The 24,027-nt window shown below is 35.5% G+C and overlaps 1 protein-coding gene across 1 annotated transcript in view; it reads left to right on the top strand.

Moving 5' to 3' along the window:
- Positions 1 to 18,253, top strand: part of LOC142640609 (callose synthase 7-like) — a 137,937-nt gene extending 119,684 nt beyond the window's left edge. Inside the window, exons 39-42 of the mRNA XM_075814783.1 lie at positions 11,881 to 12,678; positions 12,802 to 12,852; positions 13,867 to 14,052; positions 17,754 to 18,253. Coding sequence (XP_075670898.1) covers positions 11,881 to 12,678; positions 12,802 to 12,852; positions 13,867 to 14,052; positions 17,754 to 17,990 — 1,272 coding nt within the window. The 3' untranslated portion in view covers positions 17,991 to 18,253. The remainder of the gene's footprint in view (positions 1 to 11,880; positions 12,679 to 12,801; positions 12,853 to 13,866; positions 14,053 to 17,753) is intronic.
- The last annotated feature ends 5,774 nt before the right edge of the window (positions 18,254 to 24,027 follow it).

Consider the following 24,027-nt stretch of genomic DNA (forward strand, 5'->3'; position numbering starts at 1 on the left):
TGATAATAAAAAATTTGGTTAGAATGGTAGATCTCGATCTAAATCAGAAGAAGCCACTAATGAGAAAGTTGGGAAAGATTATTGTGCTATTGTCGGAACAAGGGGCATTTGAAGAAGGATTGTTTTATTTTGAAAGATAAGGACAAGAAAGAATCCCAAAAGCACAGAGTCATGATCATTATTTTGATTTAGCCCTGACAGGTTCATCATTTGTTGCCATTCAAACAAGTGGATTATAGATTTTACTTGCACCTATTGTATGTGTTCCAGTAGGGAATGGTTTTACAACCTTGAGGAGGTAAGAATGTGGTTCGATCTACATGGGTAATAATCATACTTGTGAGATTTTAAGGATAGGTAAAAAATCAAGTTGAAATTGAATAAGAACAATTTGTTTTATGACTAAAGTTTGATATGTGCCAGATTTAGAGAAGAATCTTATCTCAGTGGGTTTGTTTTAATCCAAAGGTTTTAAGATTTCTATGGATAATGGAACTCTGAAGGTAATATCACTCACTTTGGTAGTGATGAGGGACTCACGTTAAAGTAACCTGTATTCTTCAAAGAGAGTACAATTGTAGGTGAAGCAGCCACAATTACTGATAAAATTGAGGAGTTGTTTTAAACCCTACTATACTTTAGCATATACATTTGAGTCATGCCAATGAGATTGCTTGTGAGGGCTCATGAAGCAAAGCTTGTTAAAGGGCTCCAAGACCTACAAATTAGACTTATGTGCTCTCGGGATGTAATCTAGAGTTAAGTTTGGCATAGAAATTCATCAAACTAAGGGTATGCTTGGCAATGTATACACAGATGTATAGGGCCAACTAAGGTTTCTTCTCTTAGAGGTAGGTACCATTTTGTTACCTTTCTTATGACTACTCCCGTCAAGAACAGCTTTACACTATGTGGCAGAAAAACGAGGCTCATGATGTATACTTGAAGAAATTAATTGAAATTCAAAGAGGTTGTAAGATAAAATGACTTAGATCTAAAAATGGCGGTGAATACAAGTCTAATCAATTTTTGAAAGTGTTGAAAATTGCCTACAAATTCCTAATTAGATTTGGTTTGGTTTTCCTTGACATGGAAAGAAAGGTTTTTCCCTAGCATGGAAGACAAGGATTTTCCTTGGTGTGCAATACAAGGATTCTCCTTGATATAGAAGGAAAAAGATTTTCTTGTTGAATAAGTAATTGGGTACTCCCTGTCCATTAAGGAATAGAATTGAAGTCTTATAAATAGGCATTGTTGCAAATGGTTTGGTGGCCTTTGCCCAAGGTAGTCCTCACATATGAGAAGAAGAAAATACTCTTAGAAGAAGAAAAGACTTTTAGATGAAGTGTTTCTCTTGATAGAGGAGAAGACAGCTCTTAGAAGAGGAGTAATTTGATAGTTTTTTTTAGGGTTGAAAGGATACCGATGATGAGAGCTATGTAAGAGATTTTGAGCTATCAAGTCCTTATTGAGTATAGTGGATTTAATTTGCTGAACCACGTAGATTATGCGTGTTCATATGATGCAGTTCATTTTTAAAGCTAGCTGTTACTAGCTTATGTTGTATAATAAGTAGTTTCCTTTTTCTTTTGATAGCATTTATCACTTGTAACAGAAAGAAAGTTAGTTAGCTGATGGGTTGTTAGTGATAAGTGCAATAGCCTATTAGTTAAAGAAGTTAGTTAGGTTTTGGCAGCCACATGGTGGGTTCTTGTGACTAACTCAGTAGCTTGCTTATGTAACTATAATTAAGAAAGACTGCCCTCATTGTAACTAATTGAATTTGAATCTAAGAAATCTCTACCTATGAGGTATTATTCCAAGAGAGTGTCTCTTGAAGAGCTAGTTCGTTCTTTATTTTCTCTAAGCAACTTAGCTTTCTAGAACATCTTTCCTTTTCACCATTTTTCCTCCATCATCATATTTATTTTTTCTTTTGCTATTATTGATTTGGATCTTGAGGTGCTGTTTGCACAACAAAAGTTTGTAAAGTTGAAGGTATTATTTGTCACTATGAGAGATACCCCACAACAAGATAGAGTGGCTGAGAAAATGAACTATATGTTGCTAGAGTAGGTGCAGTGTATGTTGTCTCAAGCAAACTTGAGTAGAGAATTTTGGGCTGAGGCAGAGGCATATGTGTCATATTATCAATCATTTTCCTGCAACTGAGAATGAAAGGAAAACTCCTTTAGATGGTATAGATCACCTGCTACTAATTATAACTTATTGCATATGGTTAGTTGCCCTACATATTATCAAGTGAAGGATTCAAAAATAGATCCTAAGAGCCAAAAAAGCTAGCTTCTTGGGTTTTAGTTTATGTGTGAAAGGATAAAGTTTTTGGTGCAGAGATAGAGAAAGTAATTTTTTTTTGATAAGTAAGAGTGATATATATATATATATATATATATATACACACACGAAAGGCTACTCTATGCATGAAGAACATAGAGCAAACCTAGAAAAAACAAGAGGAAGAAAACAAAACAAAAAAAGAAGACCAAACAACAGAAAAACTACAAAAGAAAAAAGGAGCTGAAAAAAGAAGGGAGAGAGTCACTAGTCGTGAGTCCCCAAGCCCTAGACCAATCAAAAATAGTCCCACTAAAAGAAGCAAGCAACTGATCACCGGTGCTATCCAAATCCTCAAAAGTCCGCTGATTCCGCTCCTTCCAAACACACCATAGGATGCCCAATATAACTAAATTCCAAATCTGAGACGAGTGCTTCCCCAACCAATTCCACTAGCCAAAAAGCAAATCTAGTATCGATCTAGGTATAACCCAAGACAAGCCAAAAGTTCTAAAGACAAAGCTCCATAACCGATAAGCCATCTCACAATAAAAAAGTAAGTGGTCTACCGTCTCTCCACAATGACGGCACATAAAGCACCAATCCACAAAATCTAATTTCCTCAATCTCAAGTTATCACCCGTTAGGATCTTATTCCAAGCTGCACACCAAACAAAGAAAGAAACTCGCCTAGGAGCCTTTACTCTCCATATAGCTTTCCAAGGAAAGACAAGTGTGGGACAATCTCTTAATTTATTATAGAATAACCGGATGTCAAATTCCCCATTAGGCTTTAACTTCCATCTCATCCGGTCTCCAACATCCCTAGGAGGAGTATTAGCTCCCAATAAACAAAGGAAATGCAGCCTTTCATCCATCTCCCAATCCTTAAATTCTCTGATAAAACGAACATCCCAAATTCTTCTCTCCTCCGCCCCCTGCCTAGACAAAGAAGCTTCTACATAAATCTCCTTATCAATGGCAATACCATACAACCTTGGGAAGGCCAATTGAAAGGGCTGATCCCCATACCACCCATCCTGCCAAAACCTCACTCTATTCCCCAACCCAACAAGAAACTGACAATTTTTGCTAAAATCCTCCCATCCCATGCGAATACCTCTCCACAAACCACACCCATTAACTCCCCTACCCAGCTTTGAGGTCCAACCCCCTCAATCTTCCCCAAATTTTGAAGCTACCACCCTCCTCCATAACCGATCCTCCTCATTTCCAAACCGCCACAACCATTTTCCTAGTAAGGCCTTATTGAAAGTAGTAAGTTTCCTTATCCCCAAGCCGCTAGTGGCTATAGGTGCACAAACTTTATCCTAACCTACCAGATGAGACTTGCTAACACCCCATAAAAAGTCCCTTTGCAAGTTTTCAATTTTATTGGCCACATGAGTAGGAATGGTAAATAAAAATAGAAAATAAGTAGGAAGACTAGATAGCGTACTCTTGAGTAACATCAATCAACCCCCCTTAGACAAGTACAACTTCTTCCACCCGGCTAATTTCCTCTCAAATTTTTCCAAAATTAGATTCCAAATAGAAGGGAAATAATGTGAAGCCCCCAACGGCATGCCAAGATAAGACATAGGCAAAGATCCAACTTTGCAACCCAAAATTTCAGCTAGGATATGCACATTAACAACCTCCACTATTGGAACTATTTCACTCTTATGTACATTTACCTTCAAACCTATTACCGCCTGAAAACAAAGTAACAACAACCTAATATGCAGAATTTGCTCCACATCTGCATCACAAAATAGGATAGTATCGTCTGCAAACAATAGATGTGAAACACATTCCCCACCACCCCTCTTACCCTCAACTTTAAAACCACGGATCAACCCAACTCCCTCCACTCTTCTCAACATTCTACTAAACACCTCCATCATGATCAAAAACAGCATAGGAGATAGCGGATCCCCTTGTCTTAAACCCCTTGAGCTACCAAAGAATCTCAATATCAAGTTTACAAATAACTCCAGGAACCCTATTCTTCCCTCGGCTATCCACACACTTATTCACAAAAAGAACCGAGTCAAGGATTTGCCTCCCACCCACAAAGCTATTCTGAGTCTCAGAGACCAACTGATCTAAAACCACTCTCAACCGTTTTGCCAAAACCTTAGCCAAGATTTTATACACACTCCCCACCAAACTAATAGGGCGGAAATCTCTAATATTAGAGGCGTCATTCTTTTTAGGAATTAAAGCAAGGAAGGTAGCATTAAGGGATTTTTCAAACTTACAATGTTGAAAAAACTCTTCAAAGACCGCAAGGATGTCTTTCTCCATTATTCTCCAACAATGATGATAAAACGCCATAGTAAACCCATCCGAACCTAGAGCTTTGTCCCCTTCCATGTCTCTAACAACTTGAAGAATCTCCTCCCTCTCAAACTTCCTTTCAAGCCAAACCCTCTCCATATCCCCAATACAATCAAAATCCAAACCCTCCATAAAAGGCCTCCACCCCTCAGTCTCCTTGTACAAATTTTTATAAAATTCAACTACTTGATTATTTACCTCGGATTCCTCTTCAAAAACCACCCAATCCACCTCCAAGGTCCTCAGATAATTAGACCTTCTATGGGAGTTAGCCATTTTGTGAAAAAAACTTGGTGTTATTATCCCCTTCCTTGATACATAACATCCTAGATTTTTGTCTCCAGGAAATTTCTTCCAAGGAAAGAAGATGTTCTACCTGGGGCCTCAAATCTGCCCTATGAGTCAGTGAGACCAAAATCCCCTTCATTAGCGTTTAATGTTTTCAGCTCCTCCAGTATTTGCTTCTTTTGCCGCTCTACATTACCAAACTCTCGGCGATTCCAATGACAATGTCCTCTTTCAGAGCCTTTAATTTTTTGCAAGCACGAAACTAGGTGTACCTACAAAGGAATGCCAATTCCACCAAGATTGAACTCTATCCACAAATCCCTCTGACTTCAACCACATATTTTCAAATCTGAATGGACTTTTCCCCCTTACCATTCCCCCTGCCTCCAATAGAATTGGGCAATGATCTGAGATAGGACGGGGTAAGATCCTTTGAATAACATCAAAGAAGTGGTCCTCCCAATCTGGGGTGACCAAAGCTTTATCAATCCTAGACATCGTTGGTTGATCAGTGCCACTTAACCATGTATAGCTACCTCCTTCCAAAGGCAAATCAACCAAATTAAGCTCCTCGACAAATTCAGAGAATTTTTCCATAGCCAAGGTCAAACGAGTCTCACCCCTGCACTCACTAGGAAAGCGAACAATATTAAAGTCCCCCAAGTAGCACCACGGTAACCTCCAATACTGCTGAATACCCACCAACTCATCCCACATGTGTCCCCTCTCGTTATTCTCATTTGGGCCATAAACGCCTAAGCATGCCCATATAAAATCGTCCCCCACCCCTTTCCACTTAACCAAAATAGAGAAAGTACCAACCATAATCTCTACCTTATCTAAGACCCTTTTATCCCACATAAGCAAAATACCTTCTGCAATCCGATCAGCCTCCAAAACAACTCAATCCACATAAGGACAGCTCCACAAACTACAAACCAGTTGTCTATTCGTACTGGCAATTTTCGTCTCTTGAAGACAAACAACATCACACTTCCAGTCCCGCAACAAATTCTTTTCCACAAGGCGTTTCTAAGGATCATTTAAACCTCTAACATTCCACGAAATCATCTTTATCTTCATAAACACTAAATTATCCCCAACTTCTAACACCAAAACAAGACCACCCTCTATCTTCTGTCATAATTCACCAAGGAGATCAAGTTTTACAACTCTCTATGTCCCTTTTTTTTATTTTACTTAGCCCCTGTTTTGCTACCCGGTACTTTCCTGTGTAACACATTGGTTGTAAGAGAGCAATGCACAACTTCTCGTGCCGAGACATTGACAGCCCAACCAATTTACTGAAACCAGGAATTCTGTGTTTCACTCACCCAAAAATATCTAACTTAGACTCAATACACAATACCTCATTGACCTCCTCCAACTCTGCCAAATTTGTCAACGCACTTGGAGCAAAGGTTGCAGAGGAAAGCCAACTGACAAATCTGTTTCACCAACACCCACAGAGAAATCAGCTGCTTCCTCCACCAGCATGACCTCCCTAGGAAAGCTAAAGAGTTCCTTACTAAAGGAAGAATTAACCTCCTAACCCAATGCCCCAAAACCCAGTGCTCCAGCTTGCACCAACTACAAAAAGCGATCGGGAAGAGGAGGTCGAACCAATCGCGGCACTAAATCGAGAGTCACCATCCTCTTACCTTCAAAAAACAACCCACCTGACAGCGAAATGGAGCTGAAAATGCTGCTCTAGTTAGAGCTAAGCTTGAAAACCATCATCGAAGGGGACTCGGTACACCCTGCCACTCCTACCGGCGACACGCAACGCCGATGAGGCGAACCCACCAGAACCCGGTGCGACACATCTCCTGTAACGGCAAAGCAGGGCTCGTCGGAGGCGCCGAAGACACTGAAAGGCACGAGCTGCCATTATCGGCTTGAACCTATACCTTCAGTGACCACACAAGACCTCCGGCCACCTGCGACGGCATCACAAAGCTCGTCGGACTTGCCCATGGACACTCCCCAGCCTTCTCGTGATTATCAGCTGAGAGTAAGGGCTCTACACACTTAATGGAACATTCCCCAGGCTCAAAGGTTATTGGGCTTATGACATGTGGGCCTAAACATGACTCACTAACAGTCATTTGGGCAACCAGCTTGTTAGGGCCCAAACCCAGACCCAGCATACCCTTATGCAATTCCTTACTAGCCCGTGAAACCCATCTATACTTCTGAGCTCCCCCTTTCTTCCTATCCTAGGAGACCCGCCTCCTCCCTATCACGTCAACCTCCACGATAAGACCACTCCCTGTCTAGCATGGTCTCCTTACATCACTCTTTTCCCTATTATCATAGGCTTTAGAGTTCAAACTGAGACTTGGGAAACGTATCCTACTTTCTGCCTGATTTTGCTCACCTGCCACTGTCTCCCCATTAATGCACAACTCCCTCCTATCTCCTCCTCCCACCACCATCTTATCAGGCTTGCCCACCGAAAAAACTCTCACCTTGGCACCTGTAACTCTCCGATTCACCTCCATCTTCTCCTCTCCTAAATGTGTCTTCTTCCCCTTGACAGTGGAACCTACCTACTTTAGCTGCTTTCTATCCTCTACTCTTCCATGAATGCCTTGCACAGCTTCAGCAAAAGTTCTAGAGTTTTGAGTCTCCAAATATTGCCTATACACCTGAGGAATAAATGTTGGAAGACCAGTTCCACCCACCGCATATTGGGAAGGATACAACATCTTTCTTAGTTCAAGGCCAAAAGCCCTCCAACCATTTTTCTCTTTGCCTTCCGGGATAATGATCGACCTCCTACACCCGCCAACTTTGAGTTCAGTCAGTAGTAAAAACTGAACAAAAGAATTGGTGCGACGTTGGAGAGTATAAGTAGTGTCACCACCCCTGAATGTAAAGAACTGTTTGGAGCTTGCCCCCAGCAACAGTGTGTTCTATATTCTTCATCAGCCATTGTGCTGCATTCTTGCCCATGAAGACTAATCTCATAAAATATTTGCCCCTCTCATAGATCTGTAACAAGAAATAACGTCCCCCTTCCTCTACGACTAATTGAAAAAACTTGGATTCAATGACGAAGCTGTGAAAACCCCCCATCCGGTTATCGTAGGCAATGAAAACTATAGGTATTCAATTCATATTCAATCCTTATTGATAGAGAAAGTAATTCATAGTCGTGATGTTACATATAATAAATCCAAGATTGTTAAGCCTATCAAGTAGGTGGAGAAGATCACAAATGAGGGTGATTTGTAAACAATGGAGTTTGAAACTTGTATTGTTTCTTCAAATCTTGTAGGCACATAAATGATGTTAGGGTTGATGAGGGCAATAGTTCAGATGAGAATTGAGTTTCAACTTTGATACCTTCATAGTTGACACATTCCATTGCAATGAAAGAACTAGATGAAAATTCTGTAAACAAGCTAGATTTGTTGATATGGTAACTTACTTCCTATTGTTGGAGATGACATTCCATCCACCTAAAAAGAAGTCATGCACACATTTGAGAGTAGCGACTTACAAATGAGGAGATGCAATTTCTTCACAAGAATCAAACTTAGTATTTAATAGAGCTTCCTAAAGGCAAGAATAAAGGACCTATAGGAAACAATATTGTGAGGTTTATGGATAGATTGGTCGCTAAAATATTTTCTCAAAATGAAGGGCTTGATTAACATAAGGTATTCTGCTATTGTTAAACATTCCTCAGTTTATTTTGCTAGCTTTGGTTGCATAATTTGATCTCGAGTTGGCACAACTTGATGTTAATATTGAATTTTTGCATGGGGATTTAGAGGAAGAGATTTACATGTCTCAACCAAGTGGTTTTAAAAGTTGTTGGTTAGGAAATTTGGGTTTTTGAGTTAAAGAAATCATTGTATGCTTTGAAAGTCCCCCTGATAGTGGTACTGGTGGCATGAATGTTTCATGATAGGGAGGAGCTAGTTTGAGTTGTGTGTATTTTTGTAGGGATTCTAGTGATTTCAATATCTAGTTGCTTTTATATGTCGATGATATGTTGGTTACATGTAAAAACAAGGTAGAAATTGATCAATTGAAGAGTGAGTTGACTATAGTGCTACACCGTTTTGATATGGATTCCAAGACCAAGCCTGTGAGTACTCATTTTTCCTCACTTTATGTTAAGTGCTCTGTTAACCCTACACACTGATGAAGAGAATGAGTACGTGGCTCATGTCTAGTATTGCAAGTTTGGTTGATAGCCTTATATTTGTACTGGTATGTACCCGACCTGAAATTTTACACTATTAGTATAGTTACTTGTTATAGGTATGATCCAAGAAAAGGTCATTGGCAAGCTACTAAGTGAATCTTGAGATACATTTCAGGAACTATTGAAATGGATTTGAAGTTTGAGAGAGACGATTCTATTGGAAAAAAACTCATTGGGATATGTTTCAGATTATGTTGGTGATTATGATGAGTGTCGTTCTACTATGAGTTACTTGTTTATAGTTGCTAAAGCACAGGTGCGTGAGAGATTGACATTGTAGTCTATTGTTGCATTGTCAACCCTTAAGGCAGAATATATGCCTATGACATAAGCCATCTAGGAGGCTATTTGGCTACATGGTTTCATTGAAAACTTGGGGATTACTTTGTTCGTGAAATTGTTGATTAGGGAAATATTATTCTTTTGAAGATTGAGACTGCATATAATCCGGCAAACATGAAGACTAAACCAGTTCCTTTGCAGAAGTTCAAGCATTGCTTGGACTTGATTGGAATTTGTGGTTTGAAATTGATCTTAGGGGTGGCTTGGATAGTGGTGATAAAGAAACTGTGTTTATGCTGCTTGATCAAATTCAAGCCAAGTTGGAAATAAACTTGCTCGTCATGACTGAGTTGTGTGATCTAAGTGCACGTGGGTTTGCAACACATTGGATCAAAACTCTTTTAATGCTTGACTTGTCTAATGCGGCAATGAGATCTCTCGCTTCAAGTTGAATATGTCTTATTCTTGTTGTTGTTGGAGTTCTACTTGGTTAAAGACTACTAGCCGACCAGTAGTCCTTTATACTTATTTTTTTTGGATAAGGAAAATTTTATTCATAGTCTTAAGAAGGAGTCACCCCAAGTATACAAGAAGTATACATCAGGGGACTAAAACTATCAAATACATAAATTACAAGCATCCATCAAATTATAGACCAATAAAATAGAATGATTTCCTATGATAGACATCCAACCCGATAGAGTTTTAAAAGAGAACAGTTTTAAATCGGCTATACTTCTTCCAGAATCTTCAAAACACTGGTTGTTTCTCTCTCGCCAAATGCACCACATCAAGTAATGAGGGATGACCATCCAGATAACACCATTACGATGTTGACCAAAGTTTCCTTGCCAACGTGCAAGGAGCTCAACCAGAGACTTTGGCATTGCCCAATAGATACCAAATAAGGTGAACACCATAGACCACAACTCAAAAACAATAGGACAATGTAGTGAAAGATAATCTACCAATTCTCCATTACTTTTGCACATATAACACCAATCTAGAATCAACACCTTCTTCTTATGTAAACTATCAATAGTCAAAATAGTTCCCAAAGCTGCAGTCCAAACAAAAAACGCGACTTTGGAATGAACCTTTTGCTTCCAAATACTTCTCCAAGAAAGTCCTATGTACATGATGTGGCCTTGGTTATTTGCTCTCAAAAAAGAGAGCGCCAAATCTAACAAAGAAAAATTTCTAGAGTTTCTAATTTGTGAGTTATTTGAGTATATATAGGGTTTGGGTTTTGCAAGACTGTTTCAAACTAATTTTGCAATCTCCATATTTATTAATGAAATTTTCTCCTCTTCATCACCCATGGACATAGACTTAAGGGTGAACTACGTAAATTTTAGTGTTTCTCTTATGTGTGGTTGTATTTATTTTTAGTTTCTTCATTCCTTTTTCTAAAGTTAATAATAATTTTCATAATTAATCTTGTGTGGGAGTGATTTTTGGATTTCCTTTCATGCAAAATATCTTATTAATATATTACATTCTTGAAAAAAAAAAAAAAAAAAACTAGTTGGATTTTCTTTACTCTGTCAAGAGGCTTGTGGTTCAGTAGTATTATATATTCTTTTTCATTAGGAGAATTCGGTTCAAAACTTCCTCGCCAATATTAACATTGGTTAGCTTATCTACATCATTACATGGCTATACAGCCACATACCACCAGTTGGCACAAACAGGATGCAACGTTGTTGTTTGATCAAATGAATTAGAATGATTGCTTGAAATGGTGCCGTCTTAGCAATGATTCATAAACACACATGAGACATGCACGTGGTTCAATTACATGGTGTTTTCAACTTAAACGTACTGATTTGGAAATACCGAGAAAGATTGGATTGGAACACGTGTTAATTGTGCATTGATTAGATTAAACCATGTGTTAATCAGTTGTAAGTTGTAAAAAACTTTCAATTCTGTTTTACTGTGTAGCGGTCCGATTAGTTAGTTGGTTAGTTATTTTCTTTTGGAGAATACTAAAGACGAAAGTATTTTACAAACTTTTTTATAAACCACATGATATGGTGGGTGGTTATTGATAAATAAAAAAATGATGTTAGTGGTAGGCCCAAATGAGAACTACTAAGAATTTGTCATATCAATAGTTTGTAAAAATTGTGTAAAATAGTTTGTCAGTAGCATTTATATATAGGAAGAGAGTAGCTTAGTGTATTTAACTTGATTCATTCTCATCTCATTCAATAAGAATCACGGTTTCTATTTAGTCTGTGAGTTCTAGAGAGAGAGAAATTTCACAGGTACAACCTGATAGCATAATTTTTACATAACCTACATGCTACAGGGTAGTGTTTTTTTTTTTTTTTTTTACTTCCCATTTCATACATAATGATTTCCTACAAATATTCCATGTTCGTGTTATGTATAAATATTTAAATATATGTTTACGGCTTCATTTGGATATTTTGTTGTTTCAGTTGGCCGTGCTTACGGTGTATGCATTTCTATATGGACGCATGTACTTGGTTTTGAGTGGAATGGAGAAACAGATTCTTAAGAATCCGAGCATACAACAAAGCAAGGCACTTGAAGGGGCTTCGGCTACTCAATCCATTTTCCAATTTGGCTTATGGATGATGCTGCCCATGATTATGGAAATTGACCTGGAAAAAGGATTTCGAACTGCCCTAAGTGATTTTATGATCATGCAACTACAACTGGTTTCTGTATTCTTTACGTTCCAGCTCGGAACAAAAGCACATTACTTTGGAAGAGCAATCTTGCATGGAAGTTCTAAATATCGAGCTACTGGCCAAGGATTTTTTGTTTTTCATACAAGGTTTGCTGATAACTACATGCTGTACTCACGAAGTCACTTTGTGAAGGCATTGGAGCTGTTTATTCTCATGATCATATATGAAGCTTATAGGCAATCATCCCACACATCAGATCTTGATCGGTTCATCAGTTTCTCTATGTGGTTTCTTGTTGCTTCTTGGTTGTTTGCTCCATTTGTGTTCAATCCTTATGGTTTTGAGTGGCAAAAGACAGTAGATGATTGGACAAATTGGAAGACGTGGATGGGAAATCGTGGTGGTGTTGGGATTCCACCTGACAAAAGTTGGGAATCATGGTGGGATGAAGAGCATCAACACCTCAGATACACAAATATCAGGGGAAGAGTGCTTGAGATAATACTTGCATTTCGCTTCTTTGTTTACCAATATGGAATTGTCTACAACCTTCATATAGCTCATCACAGCAAGAGCTTTATGGTAAGATTCCTTATTTCCTTCCATTAGGCTTTTCTTGTTGGACTATCAAAGTCTGTTTTGGTTTATGCATATCGAATCAACTATTTACAACCTTCTGACTTTTACTTTCAACTTTCTTTATAGGTTTACGGACTCTCTTGGTTAGTAATGGTGACAGCTTTTCTTGTCGTAATGGTATGCAAATTGAAAACACTAATATACGGTTATTTTATGTCAATTTAAGTTTAGGGTTTGTTTGATTGAGAGTGAAAAAGTAGATAGATAGAAAATAAGATGAAAAAGTGGGTGATAAAAAGATTTTTGTTTCCCTCAATATGTTCGGTTGGAGGGGGTGGAAAAGTGGAAAATGGAATACTCTTTTGTTTGGTTAAAAAGAAAAGTGAGAGAATGGAAAATGCAGTTTGCATAAATTGACTATACAAAATATAACAAATTATATTTTTATTAAAATTTGTGTACGGATGTGCACTATGAAGAAAGGGGGGAAAAACCTTATGAGAACATGAGAAAAGGAAAAAATGCAAAGAAGAAAATGACAAAAAGCAAGAAGAAATCTATCATTGATAGGACTTTTTTGTCCAAACTCCCTAGGAACTTTTGCTCCTCTTTTCTTTTCAATTTGGAGAGATTGCATTTTTGTTGGGTTGGGGAGAAGATACTTGAATCCTACCAAAATTTCTTCAGTTTTTTCTTCTAATTAAATAACTCAAAAAACCATTCTCTCTCTTATTTTCTCTTCCTCATTTTCCATCTCTCTAATTTGCACTCCTACCAAACGGATCTTATATAAAATTATTCTAGCTTAAATGATTGTTCAAAGTTCAAACTACTTCACAACATTTGAATTAAATGTAACTTAGGCTTAGGGTTCTATGCTATGGATGTAAGTTGTTTAGGTTGAATTACACTTATCCTCGGTATTCTTTTCTTTGTCCAAACGTCTCTTTATTTCTTCTTAATATTTTATATTTTAATAATAAACAAAACAGTGTTAAATATTAAACGAAAAAGAAAAAAACAAAGTTTACAGATTCATAAATACTGCGCAGCTTTTTTTTTCTTCTTGCCTCTTCTCTGCCAATTTTTTTATTTTTGGAATTTATATTTACATTATTTAATCTTGCAGCATACATATTCATTTGGAATTTATTCTGCCTGTAATCAGTATTTTTCCCATGTTGCTCTCAGACTTTGCCAATGGTTAGGCGAAGAGTTGATACCAACATTCAGGTCTTGTTCAGGATTCTCAAAGCGCTTTTGTTCCTTGGCTTCATGTCCATCATCACTGTCCTTTTTGTCATACGTAGGCTCACCATATCAGATTTATTCGCGGCTATCCTTGCCGTCTTTCCCACAGGATGGGCCCTTCTTCTTGTAAGTTAAAAGTTCTGCATATTCTTAAATATTAAGTATAAATAATGCAGTAACTTGTGAGTTTTAGAAAAATTATCCCATTTGTCTAAACAAAAAACGTTGTTTACACCAAAAGGTGCCTTCATATTAACTCACTAAGCAAAACTTAGGGCCCATTTGGTAGCAGTGTTTAAGTATTGTTATTCAGTTTTCAGTGTTATGAAAATATGTATTTGAGTGTTATAGAAATATGTGTCAGAAATGTTGTTACTTAACACTGAAAACTATTGTTTAAAAACCACTACCAAACAGGCCTTCTTTACTTCTCTCACAAGACAAGTTTTTCTTCTAACTCTCACACGCACAAAACAAAGTTAACACCACCACTTTCTTTGCACACCTCCTTACTGTTTTTTTCTTTTTGATGTGGGACTACTACTTTTAATATAATTAATACGCCTCCTTATTATTCTCCTAGATAATGTGGGATTTCAAAACCAATGAGGAATTCTCTAAACTTCTCCTATCATGTGTTGGACTCAACAAATTTTCATCTCTGACATATGAGTTGTCTTCACTAGTACCACATTGAGTACTCGTTTTACACCCCTTGGCTGATAGGGTGCTCCACCTTGTCATCAACAAGACATATACTCTCAATTGAGTTCAAGCAATACTTGAACTTCTCATTCAAATTTGGTTTTGCAACCATATCTGTCACATTCTCCACAAATCTCACTTTCTTCCATTCATGATTATCTTTCCTCAATTTGTGGTGTTCTAAACAGAGGCTCCCCTTTAACTTTGTCTCTACCAGATCGCTCCACCTTTAACTGTCTCACCCATTAACTTGTATAAATTCTTGAAGTTTTCTCTCCTTCAACACCACTAAAGCATCTTTAATATCTTCCATATATAATTCCTCCACTTGCAGAATATCCATAACCCAAAGAATCCAAGCTTAATGAAATCAAACTTCTTCCAAACTCAATACATGTCTAATGTTGCCTATGATTTTTACAGTTCCATCAAACATCTTAACTTTTATTGTACTTATTCCTACAACTTTACATTCTACATTGTTAGTCAACGTAACAAACCCTTCATCACAAGCCTTATTGGTGTCAAACCAATCTCTAGTCCAATACATATGAAAGTAGCGCAAATAATCCAAAACCCACGAATTTCCAATAGAATCTGTACCTTTGCTAACCATAAGAAGATCAAAACATCTTCATCATCACTATATGTTGCAACAACTGTTGCATCCACGGAATTTTGACATTCAATCCTCTTTTTTGAACTCTTTGAATCATCTTTCAACTTTTTATGTTGATACTGATAATAGCCTTTCTCATGACAATAATAACAATTTATGCCATTAATGTCCTTCCTTGGTCTAGACTTAATTTGATCTTAACTCCCTTATCATTCTTCTCACGTGACCAACTCTTATCACAACTTAGAATCAGATTTCACTACTAATGCACCAGCTTCAGAATTATTTGTTGGCTTCTTGACCTTTACTATCTCCAACAAAATTGATCTAACATTTTCTAACTTTAATGTCTTCTTGCCAACTAGCAATGTAGTCACCTAAGTGGGAAAATTTTGCTAAATAGCATAATTGCCATAATGCTTGGAATTCGAGTTTGATAAACTTAAGTTTCACTTGGAACTCGAGTTTGCAAAAAGATGCTACATAACAAAATAACTTTGGGCCAGTGCTTTTTTCTAAATTATTCCTAAAATTATGCTATTTGGCAAAAAATGCCCACCAAAGTGTCATATAAAGGAGGGAGCGAGGTTAACTACAGTTTACCAAAGTGGCAATTCATGTTCATGGGTCAGGTTCATGTCGTGTCAAGTCATGAGTATTCGGTTATATGGATTGACCCGAACCCGACTTATTTGGTAAACGTGTTAGGAATCCTCAAGCCGAACACAACCTATTTATTAAACAAGTCGACCCAACCCAACACGTTCAATTCGTTTAATTAATAAGTTATATAAAGGTCAATACAAATGATCCGTTTAATAATCTATTGTGATTAATAGGTCATACCTAACCTATATAATTTTTATCAATTTCCATATATCTAAAATTAAGATACAATTACAACCATAAGTAGTCATAAACATATAAAAACAACCATAAATTAATCAATAATATCAAAATAACTAATAACTTAATAAGCTAAACAAGTCAAACAGGTCAGAAGGGTTAGCATGTTAAACACGAACACAACATGTTTATTAAACCGATTAGTCGTGTTATTCCGAATATAACTTGAACCTGTTTAGCCTCAACCTATAACCTATTTATAATAAGTTAGTTGTGTTGGGTTCGCGGGTCGTATTAGATTTTGCCACCCCTCCCCCTCAATCTTAGTCTCCACAATGAACAACTAAGTAGTAAATCTATTAAAACATCCAGATGATCTTAAATGTCAGTACCTTCCTCCATGCGCAACTGATACAACTTTTTATAGCATAATTAGTTTATCAATGACTTTAACATATATACTTTCTCTAACTTTTTTCCATAATTCTTGGGAAGAAGTCACATTCAACACACTATACTTAACCTCAAGAGGAAAATGAATAATACTTACAGCTTTTATCTCAATCTCTTCACATTCATTATCAGACATTGTTTGGTTGCTTTGACTTTCCATATAATGCCTTCGTCTATCCTTATTGCACCAAGATGTCATTGATATAGTTTTGCAAAAGACTAAAATTATTTTACCATAAAAGAGCTCCACCTCAAACTTTGTGCTAGCCATCACCAAGAACTCAAACTAATAACTCTAATACCCAATTATTGTAAATACACGCAAAATAATAAAACAGCAAGCACCACTACATGCAATGTCAACCAAAAATCCACTATCAATAACAGGAATTACGACCACACATAAAGTAGCCCAAGACCCACACCCAAAGGTATCCTTGCACTAACTCACTAGAAAAATTTTAGTCTTTTTCTCTCTCACAAGACAAAGCCTTGCCTCTCTCTCTCTCTCTCTCTCTCTCTCTCATACACAACAAAGCTACACCACCACTCTTTTTATAAGGAGTGGTGCACCTCCTAAATTTTTTTCTTTGCAATGAGGAACTACCACTTTCACTATAATTAGTGCACTTCCTTATTCTTCTTCTAGTTAATGTGGGATTCCAAAGCCAATAAGAAATTCTCCTATCATAGGCTGGACACAAAACAATAGTAATAATAAAAAGTGTGGCAGGCAGCCATGTATGGTGGAACAATGAGAATAGGAGACAGGATTTTCTTTTGTCTAGAAAATATCCTGCCTTGTTGAAACTAACATTAATTTAGCAGTACATTAAATTCAAATTAGTGTGCATTAACATGGTTGCACTTGCATCTTATTCAAGAAATCATTACAAATTCTGCTTTGAGAATTATTCTGTATAACTTTTAGTGACAACATATGCCGCTCTTTTCTTGGCTATATTTGCTCTGAACTACAACTAATAGCTAGGATTTGTCGATTTATTATTTTGTGTAACATACATTATACCACCTTAGGATTTGACCCATTTTTTTGAACATTTCGCTTCCTGAAACTGCGTGACTATTTATTATATTAGCTCATAAGTGGCGTTTTAGAAAATTATTTCGTTTGGAATTGACGTTGTTTTACTGATGATATGTGATATACGAATCAATGCTTCATTTATCTTGTACTTCCAAGGTTGGGCAAGCATGCGGGCCATTGTTGAAGATGATAGGATTGTGGGATTCCTTAATGGAGCTAGCGAGAGCATATGATTACATAATGGGGTTGGTAATCTTCATGCCATTAACCATTTTTTCTTGGTTCCCATTTGTATCAGAGTTCCAAACACGCATGTTCTATAATCAAGCATTTAGTAGAGGTGTCCAGATTTCCATGATTCTTGCGGGAAAGGACAAAATCAAAATAAATTGAAGTTTTTCTCATCTTGCAAACCAATTACCCACCAAAATATAATTATATTTTTCGAAGTCATGGTATTAGAGTTTTTCCTTTTTTTTTTAACTGGGCATTTGTTGACTTTTGTAACATTCTTTCCGGGAATTGTGACATGTTATTGAAATAAAGAACATGTAATGTCATTAATTTTTTTCTTGGAATTGTTGATTTTTGTAATATTCTTCCTAAATAACCTTCCTCATTTTAATTTTTGAGTAAATTATATATTTGGTTCCTAACTTTTATATTGTATTTTTAATTTAGTCAGTGACCTTTTAAATATGTCAATTTAGTATCTAATCATTAAAATTTTGTCAAATTGTTCTTGCTGTTAAGTGATGAATAGAAAATATAGCAAAAATAAAATATTATTTTAATGGTTGTCACGTCAAAATAAACCTTAAAAAATAAAATAAAACTAAAACTAAAACTAAAACATATCCTCCCTCTCCCCCTTCCTCTCTTTGGCGTCTCTATGTTCTGTACCTAGTTGTAGGAGTGGTACACACACTGCATCCACACAACTTGAGGTCTGATTGGAAAAAGGGACAAAATTTGGAGTATCACAGGCTAAAATGATGTAAACACTATAATTTAAAAAGTGTTGTTAAAACACGTGTTTACAGTGTCTATAAAGCAAAATGTGTTTGGTACCATATTTTAAACATGTTTCAATGTGAAAAATCATAATTGTGTATTTGGTATGTGTTTTATTTTTAAAAAGCTAACAAGTTCGTACAAATTTATATTTTTTTTATTTGAGGAGAGAGAAATTCATATTACCAAAAATGAAAGGCTCCTTAGACCCATTCCACCATGTTTTCTCTTTCTTTCTCTATTATAACCACAACTACACAAACAAGGTCCACCACCATCAAAGAATCAGGGTTGGGGATGATCATAATTTTCAACTTTTAGTTTAGGAAAGTTCTTAATTGTTATTATTATTATTATTAACCTTGGGAGTATATAATGTTTTTTACGGATCTGGGTTGAACATACCAGAAAACAAACACAAGCCCAGAAAAAAATAAAGAAAAAGATCTAAGCAACCCATCAACAAGCCCAGAAAATGAACATCAAGAAACAAAGCTCAACCGAAAATTACTCATTTTCCCACCACCACGACATCACCATCAATGAATTCAACGAAACTCCACCGAGCACGAAACACGGCAGCCACAAGGGTTGGCTGAGCAACTAGTCTAGAGTCCAAACCCAAAAGTCCAAAACACATACCATACCATCACTCATTACTCGTGCTCATTTAGCAGGGGTGGAGTCAGGAATTTTTGTTTGGAGAGCCAAGTTGCAGCACTAATATATTTATCAAGACAACCCTCATATACATACATATATATATATATATATATATACGCACACGTTTTTTATTATATATACACACTTTTTTATTTGATAATTTATATATATACACTCAACAGAAAAAAAAAAAAAAAAAAAAAAAAAAAAAAAAAAAAAAAAAAAAAAAAAAAACTTAGTATTTTCAATCAAAGTTATGTTTGATGACGATCTTTATAAAATAAAATTCATTTTTTCCATTTTCATAATGAAATTCTTAAAAAGTTTCATTTTAAATACAAATTATCAAATTTTATACTAAAGTAAAAAACCATTCAATTGAACTAATGACAATTTCAAAAACATGCAGCTAAAGACATTAAAATAAATTAGGCTCTAAACATGTTTAGAGCCTAATTTATTTTAATGTCTTTAGCTGCATGTTTTTGAAATTGTAAAGTAATCTTGTTCTAACCTATTATGTGTCAACTAAAGCCACATTTCATGTGTAGTTTTAGTGACAAGATTTTTTTAATGAGTCGATAACTTGTTGATCGCCACATAACAGGTTAAAAAGATAAATTCAAATATGTTTGATGCCAAACTTTATCAAATATTTAATAGATGTAAGAGCATATTTTACAATAAAAAATAGAATTGTAAAAAATAAAGTTATATCTCAATAACTATTAAACCAATTATTTTTTTAAGAGTATCATTGGACTAATTCAAATATTTGGGGGGGCCAACTCTTATTTTTATAGACTAAACTTTGAAAATACTAAAATAATATATATATATATATATATATATATATAATTAAAATTTTCAAAATTTTGTGGGGGCCCAACCTTCAACACAGCTCTGCCCCTGTCATTTAGGCTCAATTGTATGACATGGTAAAATAGAGAATATCCATTTATCAGAGGATTCGAAAAAAAAAAAAAAAAGATTGAGCAACCCACAAATTACTAAGATTGAATTGAAGAATTTATGATGGAGTCCATCTGTTGTGAAAGATGGAGAGATGAGTTTGAGAGGCATCGGGTTTGGAGAGGGTTGTCTTCAGCATGAATTGAAGAGGGTAGAGAGAGAAAAGGGACCTGTAGGCGTTGGAGAAAGGGAAGTCCGTTGATGAGTTGTCTAATCAAGTGAGCCCCATGTTTTTCAAAATATTTATAAAAGTGTGAGCAGTGTTTGAAATCAAAAAACTAATAAGAGAAGTTTTCCAAGTTCAATGTTTAAACACCTTAAAATGAGTAACGTAACTCAAACACTCCTAAAAAAACACTATTACCAGATGCGTTTTTTTTAAAACCACAGTTTTCAATGTTTAAACACTGAAAACCGTTACTTGGAATCACGTACCAAATAGGCCCGATTACAAAGAACTAAAAAAGCCAATGGTTATTTGTACAGTGCGGTCAAAATACCTTACAAATGTCATCTAATCTAACGCATTCATTTGCTAAGTGTAAACTTTTGAGTCCTTACATTAACTTAACAGGAGGCCATTTAGTTAAAAAGAGGCAACCTTTGAACATTCGAATGAGTCAACAAGTGGCTTTGCAAAAGCCAGTCACTGATCTGGTAATGGCTCACAGGCAACTTATAAGATAAAGACAACGGAAACAATCCCCCTCATTCAACATGAGGTGTTGGAGATTTTCTATGTTCATCAACAACTTTTTCAATATCATTAGTGATAAGAGAAATCAATCGAAAATAAACCATCGACTTAAATTATGTTGTTCAGCTGTGTACCCGCCCTACAACTGGGAATAAACCACAGAGAGGCCAAAGAGAGAGAAAGAGGGAGGGGAAGAGAGAGAGAGAGAGAGAAAATATGTTTCGGTTTTTTATTTATTACTATTATTTTTTAAGTTTATGCTGATGTGGCAATACATGTGGCATGAAAATAATATTTTACATTGACTGTAGCCATATTAACATTTTTTATCAATCACTTAATGACAATGACATTTTGATATAATATCAAAAGGTTAGGGACCAGATTAACACATTTGAAAGTTAAGAACCAAATTAAAATCATCAATCAATATATATATAAAAGCAGAGACCTCATGCAGAAGTGCATGAGGTTCTGCCATGTGTCGCTTTGTATAAGTACTTTTTCATTTAGCTTTTCACGTTCTATCTTCTTATCAATGATTAGTTTAAGCCATAAATGTAGAAAATTACTAAAGATTTGGTTCTACTCCCCTTTCCAACTTCTTGAACTCTTCCATTTTTAATTTCATTAATTTAAGAAATGAAAGGTTTTCTCCATTCAATGTTAGTTTTCATGTTATATATTCCAGTTTCACAAACTATCAAAAGGCCAAAAGAAAAATAGGACTGGAGAGATAGAGAGACAAAGAGTTAGAAATTAGTGTAAAAAAGAGTATGAAATTGTCTTTGGTTTGAGATGCATATGCTCTAAACTCTTTAACAATACTATCAAAACTTGATACAATGCTTTCATAACATAAGGGGTTTCTAAAAGGTATGTGCTTTTTGTTTTTATTTATATTTTTAGAAAGTGTTTAATCTTTGTAAGTGATTAAGACACTATCAAAGCTTGATACAATCTTTTCACAACATATAAGGTTTCTAAAAGGTATGTATTTTTTGTTTTTATTTATATTTTTGGAAAGTATTTAATCTTTGTAAGTGATTAAGATACTCAGATGTAAGTAAAATTTAACGTAAGATACGAAATAGTATAATTTTATATTTCCCTATTCAATTATTGTTTTATTTTTTTATCTCTTGGCATGTATATTTAGTTTTAAGAATTAGAAATTATAAACCTTAGATTTTAGATGTTTAGCTTTCAAAAGTTTACGTGTTTTCTTTTAAAAAAAAATACTTCTAAAGAAAAGAAAAGGAAATAATAAAAAAATTTATATTGGAAATAGTCAAATGTAAGAACTAAATATACATGTACATCTGATCAAACATAAAAGGGCATATAGTGACATTTTTAAAGTCTAATTAATTATGGTTACTTATGGATATATTGTGTTACAATTTTTTTCATTCATTATATTTTAGTGATGTATAATACATAATCGAAATTAATTTTTCAAACATTATAACACATATGAGTATTATAGAATAACTAATAACGAATACGCGCATCGCGTGGGACATCCACTAGTATAGTATAAAGGTTAGAGGCCAAATATATAATTTATTCTTAATTTTTTATTTATTGGGATAAACATGTAATGCAAGTGTTGGTAAGAAATAAGGACACTGACAACACTTTGGTTTTCCGAATTATGTTTTATACTGAATAACTTCATTATCAATTTACAATGAACAATTAATAGCAAGTATATCCGTTTAGCGCAAATGGAATTATTCTATTGGTGTTTGGTATCAATTGAAAAAATGCCAGTGTGTTTTTGCAACATCAATTCATTAGGCACTGATAACAGGTTTCAATCCACTTTGTTTTTTTAGTGTTAGAAAAAAAAAAAATTGACTCAGTGAAGGAATCCTCTCTCTCTCTCTCTCTCTCTCTCTCTCTCTCTATATATATATATATATATATATATATTTTTTTTTTTTTCCCCCTAGAACTCTTAACATATTTACAATGATACAACTACAAATCATGTGCCTCCAAAAATAAATGAATATATTCCAAACATCAAATGATTTAACATAAAGTCATGGTGTTATCTAGAATACACAACCCCATAAACAAATCTTAGTCTAACACACTCAAGGGGTAACAAACATCAAGAGCCCAACATCCAATAGAATTAACTATTGCTTACTTGAAAATAGCTAAACCGAAATCACCGAGCATTTATAAGGCAAGTCTCCCCAATTAGCATCGTACTCCAATCACCACTAGAAAAGAAAGCTCCATTCATGAGGTATAACTAACTTATCTAAAAAACTGTTAAATAGTTGGATGAGATAAAGCCCAATAAGTAGCATAATTAATGGGAACTGGGGGAAATGCAAGTTTTATGATAATGAACATTTTACAAAACATGCTATAATTTGGAAATTTCCACCTAAATCTTGAAAATTCATTTTCATTGATACAATGAAAAGAATTATAGAAACATTGTAGCACAAAGCTTTCTCAAAAGAGCAAGGATTTGCTGCAAACTAAGTTGTTGTAATTCCTGCAAAATGCACACATGTTAAGCAGCCATTTGGTGAAAAATTCAATTTTAACAAGGAAGTTTTCATTTAAATATAAGCCTGAGCAGGTGTCTACTGAAGGAATTGACATGTGTGCATTTTTGCAGGAGTTGCTACAACTTAGTTTGCAGGAAATCCTTTTCCTTCTCAAAATATATCACCATGAAACTACATACTACACTCTTTGAGCTATCAACAAACCATTCCAAAATCAGAAATTCTAACCCACGATCACATGACAATGCCATCACAAAGATGAAACTCATTGCCGACACATAGCTAAAACTCAACTGCCGACACATAGCTAAAACTCAACTTAGTTTGCAGCAAATCCTTTTCCTTCTCAAAATATATCACCATGAAACTACATACTACACTCTTTGAGCTATCAACAAACCATTCCAAAATTAGAAATTCTAACCCACGATCACATGACAATGCCATCACAAAGGTGAAACTCATTGCCGACACATAGCTAAAACTCAACTGCCATCACAAAGATGGAACTCAGTTACAGACACACAGCTAGAACTCAAATAACCAT

This window comes from Castanea sativa, chromosome 6, assembly GCF_040712315.1.
Source record: "Castanea sativa cultivar Marrone di Chiusa Pesio chromosome 6, ASM4071231v1".
NCBI lineage: Eukaryota > Viridiplantae > Streptophyta > Magnoliopsida > Fagales > Fagaceae > Castanea > Castanea sativa.